At 44.6% G+C, this 7,665-nt stretch overlaps 1 protein-coding gene across 1 annotated transcript; it reads right to left on the reverse strand.

Moving 5' to 3' along the window:
• Positions 1-355: 355 nt before the first annotated feature.
• LOC148142476 (uncharacterized) lies at positions 356-2,329 on the reverse strand. Its single transcript, XM_087976599.1, has 2 exons — positions 2,212-2,329; positions 356-1,263 (listed from the first exon to the last, which is right to left on the reverse strand). Exons 1-2 carry the CDS (start codon positions 2,327-2,329, stop codon positions 356-358), a joined length of 1,026 nt encoding a protein of 341 aa, XP_087832725.1.
• Positions 2,330-7,665: the final 5,336 nt, after the last annotated feature.

Here is a 7,665-nt window from a genome sequence, read left to right on the forward strand (position 1 = left end):
GAGCTCATGCCCCGGTCCCCTCCCCTTCCCTAATGACCAAGACTTGTGGCTGACTCTGTCTCTGTCCAGCTCAGCTTCTTCAAAACAATGACATCCAACAATATCATTCACTCTGCTGCTCGGTAATTTTTATTGCACATTTTTCGTGTTTATAATTTGAAGTGATCGATACAGTCAGTGGGATGGTGTCTTTACATACTGGCACCTGAGTTGATAGAATCGTTGAAATGTCCCTGTAACTCGCCTGTTGGATTAGGTTGGACAAACCAACGCTACCCACAGGCTGATACGAAAGCGACAGGCTGCTTCATCGCTGAAAAAATCAACTACAATGAGAGACTCCCGGATGGATTGATTAATAAGTGAATTTGATTGATTGATATATTTGGGTGAAGGGATATTTCAGCACATTCTTCAGCTGCTGTCTGAACTTTGTCTGTGTCACAGCATAAATTGCGGTATTTGTGCAGCAACTGAGGAGCTGCAGCATGAAGCCCAGTTCCTTCACACAGGTATGTAAAGACACACGTCGACGCCCAATCACATCCATCCGGTACGATATGGAAAATATCATTAATATTGACCATAACATGATGAAATTGCCCGAGATCACAAACAGTAAAATGATAGATCTTTTGCGATTGCTCATTTCTGTGTCAAACCGAGTGTCCCCACTCGTGTGAGCCCGGAGTCTCCTGCGGGCTATGCTGCTCACTAAAATGTGTCTGACGGTGAAAACATTGAGCAGCAGGATCAGGAGAAATGGAAGAGCTGGGGTTACAATGTGGTGGAGGAACTCGATTGCCACCCAGAAAGTGGAGGCATGAATGCCGTCTGGTACTTCACAAAACCAGGGCTGGTTCGCCAGCCGATATTGACCTGTGAACATAAAAAACCAGAAAATATTTTTTAAACAGCTCAGCACAGTCACTGTTGCCAGAACAACAGCCGCCGTTTTCTCACTGCAATATTTACTTTTCAGATTCTGGCAACAAATGGCCGCAAATCGATCAAAGGTGAAACTGACGGTGAACCAGACAGAACAGTCAGTGGCTGCATAAAGCAGGACGGCGTGGATATTACACACGGAGATGTCCCACATGAAATAAAACTGTTCCCGATAAACAATGGGAATGTGTCTCAATATCAGGTCGAGGATAATGACCAGTAGATCCGCCACTGCCATGGCCGTCAGATAACGTCTGACACATGGGGACAATCCACAATCTTTATAAAGCAGGACGTAGGTCGTCACTACGTTAGCTGTGAGGAAGGTAAAAAAAACACATTGTACATCAACATGGAGGAAAAGTGACTTGTTTGATTGAGGACAGATAGAGATTTTCAAATGTGTCACTGTACTCTGGGATTTATTAAAACAGTTGGAGCTGAAATGACAAATTTGAAAATCTGAATTTCTGACAGAAATGTATCATAAACCACAAGAAACATTCCCTCCCCAAACATACTGAGACACATCCAAAGGAACAGATAATTTCGAGGAAACTCCCACATACTCGGTCGTTGGAGAGCAGACAGAGGTCACTTTATTTCCATATTCTCACACGGAGGGTGAGACCTTGCTTTCGGGAATGATTCTCTCCCAGTTCCATGAAGACAAATGGAGTTTGGAAATTTGTGACTTTTAGACTCAAGTGTGGTCGATCATGCTTAATGAACACGTGTAAACGGAGGGAAAATGTATTCACTATTTTAACTGGCTGTGGGGACTCCGTAACAGTGTCTCCCTCACCCTGCAACGGGGTCTCTTCACTTGGGATCTGATCATTTCTTTAAATTCACTGACGTCCGGCCGTTCCCAACTAATGTCGGGTGTAGAATTTAACAGAGAATGATGGTTAGAGTATTTTCTAGGGAATTCCAGTTACAGACAGAATGTTTTATGCAGAATGCTGCGGGGAAACCTCACAGTGACACTGACAACATTCCCCACTTTTCTTGCCGCTACTTTGATGAATTTAGCGGTGCCAATTCGTGCTCCCACGAGAAGGTTGTAGTTCATCAACTTCAGCAACACGTTCTATCCCAAACTCAAGTTAACCTGTACCATCCCGGACACCTCCCTGCACTTCCTGTAAATCTGCATCTCCATCTCTGGTGATCGTCTCAAAACGGACATCTACGACAACCTCACCGACTCCTACAGCTACCTCGACTGCACACCCTTCCACACTATTTGCTGGAAAATACGACGTCCATTATTCCCAATTCCTCCATAATGGCCCACTTGCTCCCAGGATGACCGATTCCACCTTAAAATATCCCAGATGTCCTCCTTCTTCCAATACCGCAGTTTCACCTCAATCATGGTCGATGATGCCCTCCAGCGCCTCTCATCCACTTTGCGCACCTCCGCCCTCGATCTCCGCCCCCCAAATTGCAATAGGGACAGAATGTTCCCGGTCCTTACCTGCAAACCCACCTCACTCCGTATCCTTCGCATCATCCTCCATCACTTCCACCACAGACAAAAAGATCCATCACCTCTATCAGTGCCCCAAAGAGCCCTTCCGCATTCGTCACAAATTTACATGCACTTCCACACATGTCATCTACTGTATCTGTTTCACACAATGTCATTACCACTACGTTGGGGATCCAGGGCACCAACTTGTGGATCATTTCAGAGCACGTCTTTGGGACAACCGCACCCACCGAGTCCCGTGGGTGAAAATTTCAACACCCTCTCCCAGTCCACCAAGGATATACAGGTCGTGGTCTTCCTCCATCACCAAACCCGAACCACCCGATGACTGGAGGATGAACGTCTCAACTTCAATCATTGGATCCTGCAATCCCACGGTGTTCATGTGGATTTCACGAGTTTCCTCTTTCCCCTCCCCCAGCATTATCCGAGTCTCAAGTCTCCAACTCGGCACCGCCCTCTTGACAAGTCCATCGCCTTTCCCATCTATTAACTCGACTATATTTTCTAAACTACCAACTACTCCCTCAGATCCATCTTCATATCGAATTCGCAGGTGCCTTGCCCCCAGCCACAGCACTCCTCCCATTTATTTATCGACCACTCCCCCCAAAAAAAAACGATACACAAGCCTCATTCGTGGTAAAGGGCATATGCCAGAAATATCGATTCTCCAGCTTGTATAATTCTGCCTGGCGGGCTGCGTTTTCCGACCACTGGTCAGGAAACAGTCTGATACTGCCATACTCGCAGAATCATGCCTGATGGGTAATATTTAATGAAGCTGCATCACCATCCCGACTATATCCTCTCCGGCGGGCAGGGCAGACCGACCAGTGGTGGGAAAATCCACGTGGATAAAGTCAGGAAAGGAGTTACCCTGCAATTCTCCAACATTGATTCCAGAACCCGGGAAATCTCATGGAAACAGGTCCAGAAAATCTCCTGATGGTCGGCATCTTCTGGTTTCCACACCACCCCTTGGTGATAACTCAATTCCTCAGAGGAAGCACTGAGGGTGACAAGGAAACAGAACGCACTCAGGGTGTGGGACTTCACTGACCATTACAAAGCGTGTCTCCACAGATGCACCACTGACTGAGCAGGCAGAAGCCTCAAATGCACAGCAGCCAGTCTGTGGAAAGTGATGGGGGAAACGACAAGAAGGAAGCTTTCTCAACATACACCTTGGCACAGATGTATCTATCTCTGACAACTTCTGTAGGAATACCGAGCAGACAGTCCGGATGGAGAGAATATCTCAGTCTCATCCTGAAGATACTGCCCACTGTGTTACGTGGCACTACCTCCTGTGAAGTAGGAGATTCTTCTGAAGGTCTTAGCAAATGGAAACTGGGTATCCATCAGTTAATTTAGTTCATCAGCAGCTGCAACATCGATGCACTTCCCTCCATCAAAAGGCCAAAAGTAGGCTGTTCACTGATTGTTCCAAAATATTCAGCAACATTCATAACTGCGCATATACTGAAGCAGGCTATTCGGCCCATCAAGAGTTTTACATGGGAACGGAATGAGGCTATTCAGCCATTCGAGCCTTTTACTCAGCAATTGGAACAGATCTTTTAACTCTCATGGCTGTTACACAGGAAATGAAAGGGAATATTGCCTTCCAAAGTAACTACATGTGAATGGGGGAGGACAGATCATTGAGCCGGAAACAGGGATAAATCGATTTTTATCATTTTAACACAAATCAATGACTGCAATGACAGAGTGACCAGTGCTGGGCCTCAACTATTTGCAAACGATATCAAAGATTTTGATAAATGCAAAAGATGCATGCGAACTAAGATAGTTCGGAACTGAAGTTATCAGCAAGTGGTCGAGGCAATCTGATTGGATAAGCAGAGGACAATAATTTGGCAGCTGGAAAATAACGTGCTTAAACATGAACCTTTGAACTTTTCAGTAAGAATGAAATGCAGTATGCTACTGAAACGGAAAGAGATTACAGAACTCAGCAACACAGTGATTACTGGAGTGTTCACTCTGTCCAGTTCTGACTTGGGAAGTGTTACTCCATGTCCCTGATAGTCTGCTCCCTCATGTTTCCAGTGGTCGCACTGTTCTCATTACACACTGAATATTTTCATGTGGTTGCTTGGCGGTGTGAAGGAGTGAGGGGGAGCATGTTTTGAACTATGTACCAAGGGGACAGACTTTATCCTAGAGGCCATACTTTCTTTTTACGTGAAGACACAAAGATGATGGGAATTGCTGACTGCTTCTGAATAAACAGACTGTGGCTCCTGCCATAAACAGTGTGAATTCACAAACATGATGTACTGTAGATGGGCTCAGTGCAACATTAATAGAATCTGAGATGGAGGCTCCAAACACAAGAAGGAGAACATAAATAAAACGCAGTGTCAGATCAACTCAAATGGTTAGTTATATCAAGTTCTCAATCCACCACAGAGAACCATTAACCAAGAGGGCATATCTGGTCAGGACACAGCACTGCATAGATCAAGCTGTGCTCGATTCGAACCAGAAAATTGCCAAGTGTGGAAAACTGTGTCGATGGCAGCAGAGCATTGATTTATAAATCCGGACGGGATGTCTGTTCAGCACGGGGAGCAATGCCGTGAATTAGTCTACAATAAACTCTCCAGCAAGGGGAGCTATGCTGACCACAGCAGTACGATTGCATTCAGGCCACTCTGCGTGAAGCACTTTGGAACAGGTTGAGATGAAGTTAATATCAATTTATCCAACTTTCAAATTTGTTTTGATGTACTTTTCCAAATTGCAGTGAGAATGTATTATAAAGTCCTGAAATAAAGCCAATGGCAGCATACAGAATAGTAATGGTCATGTTCATCTCTCTCTGTTCATATTTCAGGGACAGCATTGCAAGGAATCGGACAAAACTGCTCTGAGTCTCCAAGTTATATGTGGAAGAAGGAAACAGCGTGAAATATGCTGCGTGAAACATGAAAGTAAACAGCGTGATTTATGAAGGATGGCGGCAGGGTAGGAACTCATCTGCTTCCACCCAGTTTGTGTCTCATTTTTCTTCTGCTTTCTGGTGTATTTTTCATTCACAAACTTATAATTTTTTTAAGTGACTCCAAAGGTAATGGTGAAGGTAAGTCCCAGAACAGAGGCTTGCTGAGGGAGTCAAGGCCTCGCGATTTAATGCACAGTGCGGCCTGGAGACTGGGCTTTGTGTATTTTGGAGACTGGGTTGGTGCGTCCTGGTCACTGGCCCTGATGCGATTTCGAAACTGGGCCTGGTATGTTCTGGACACGAGCCCCGGTGCGGTCCAGAAACTCGTTGCTGGCACACACTCGGGTGTAAGGGTCAGTAATTCGAATCTGTTCTTTTTACCTTAATATTCTTCTGCACCAAATACTGAAGAATGTGTACCGAGATATCTTGCACCTGAAGTGGTGTCATAAGCGAAGCCATTACTAAAATTTCACTGCTTTCGTTAGTGTGCACGTGAAAATGGATCCAAATTAATTCAAAGCTGAGAGAGTCACTGTCTTTGGTGCCTTTTCCCAACAAAGCTGCAGCTTCTGAAATGGCCTGCGGCGGCCAGCACAGGATGGTAATACATCAGTTGAAACACAAGAATATTGACAGAGAGAGAGAAGGGACATTTTGATTCCCATTTTAATGGATTCACAAACATGCACATGCGGAAGTCCACAAACAGACGCATTGACACACACACACACACACACACACACACACACACACACACACACACACACACACACACACACACACACACACACACACACACACACACACACACACACACACACACACACACACACACACACACACACAACCATAAACACGAAATTATCCGGAATTATTCCTGTTCCACCCCTCATTCTGGCCTCACCTTTATTTGCTCTTGGAAATTAGGGAAGGGCAAGTGATTGTGCTGTTAAAGTGCGAGCACTTTCGGACCAGTGGCCAGAATTCTATTAGTTTCAAAATAGTTCTGGAAAAGGATAGGACTGTTTCACAAGTCAATGTTGTAAATTGTGATATGGCAAATTGTGATGGTATTGGGAAAGAACTTTCAAACAATGATTCGAGGGAAGCTTTTCTTAGATAAAAGTACATCTGGCAAGTGGAGTCTTTCAAAAGCGAGATAGTGAGAGCTCAGAGACAGCATGTCCCTGTCAGTGTGAAGAGTAGGGAACAAGACGTGATAGGGTACATTGATGGTCCAGTCATGGGAAAGCAATAAGCTGTATATCAGGAATAGGCAGCTGGGATCATAAATCCCTTTAGCTTACGGGGTGTAGTCGAACACTTACCAGGGAAATCAGAAGGGCAAAAAGGAAGCATGGGATAGCTTAGCTGATAAATTTAAGAGAAATTGAGAGCGATAATGTAAGTATATTAAAGGTAGACGAGAAACTAGCAATAGAATAGGGTCCCCTTTAAATCAAACAACCATGTATATGTAGTTTCACAGGAGATGAGTTAGATTTATTAGTGTCATTGTCACACGTACTCACACGAGGACAATGAAAAGTTTGCATGTCTGCACAGGTGACATAATCGTCGGTACAAAATTCCACACACCCTCCTCTCATGTACAGAATCTTGTTACAAAGCCGAAAAGAAAGAAAAGAAAGTTAAAATGTAAAACATTGTAGCCCTTCCTGTAAAAGAGGAAAAAGCCACAGAAACACATTTAACAGTTCAACAGTACAGCCCATAAGTTCCTGGCAATGCCAGGCTCACACTCCTCACAAGGAATCGCCCTCCCCTGCTGCCTTACAGCCTGTTACTGTTGCATGGGTGAGATTCCACATGAATATATCACGTCAGTATTTACTGTGGAGAAAGACATGGAAGCGAGGGAACTCGGGGAAATAAAATTAAGTGATTTTTGAAACGTGACCACATTAAAGAAGAAGAAATGCTGGAGGTCTTAAAATGCATAATCGTCGATAAATACCCGGGATCTGTTCACCTGTATCCCATGCCTTTCCAGAAAGCTCGGGAAGAAACTGCGGGGTCACTTGCTGAGATATTCATGTCATTCATCAGAGTTTTGAGGAAGGATCACTGAAACTTTAGCTCAGATTTTTTTCAGCACAGATTCTGCCAGACCTGCTGAGCTTTCGCAGTACCTTCTGTCTTTGTGTCTGATTTGCAAAATCTGCAGTTCTTTCTAATTAAATTTGTACCACTGACAGACAAGATTGAGATGCTGGAATGT

This window comes from Chiloscyllium plagiosum, unplaced genomic scaffold (genome assembly GCF_037043375.1).
Source record: "Chiloscyllium plagiosum isolate Xiang-an unplaced genomic scaffold, Cpla_swu_hap1 HiC_scaffold_29, whole genome shotgun sequence".
Lineage (NCBI taxonomy): Eukaryota > Metazoa > Chordata > Chondrichthyes > Orectolobiformes > Hemiscylliidae > Chiloscyllium > Chiloscyllium plagiosum.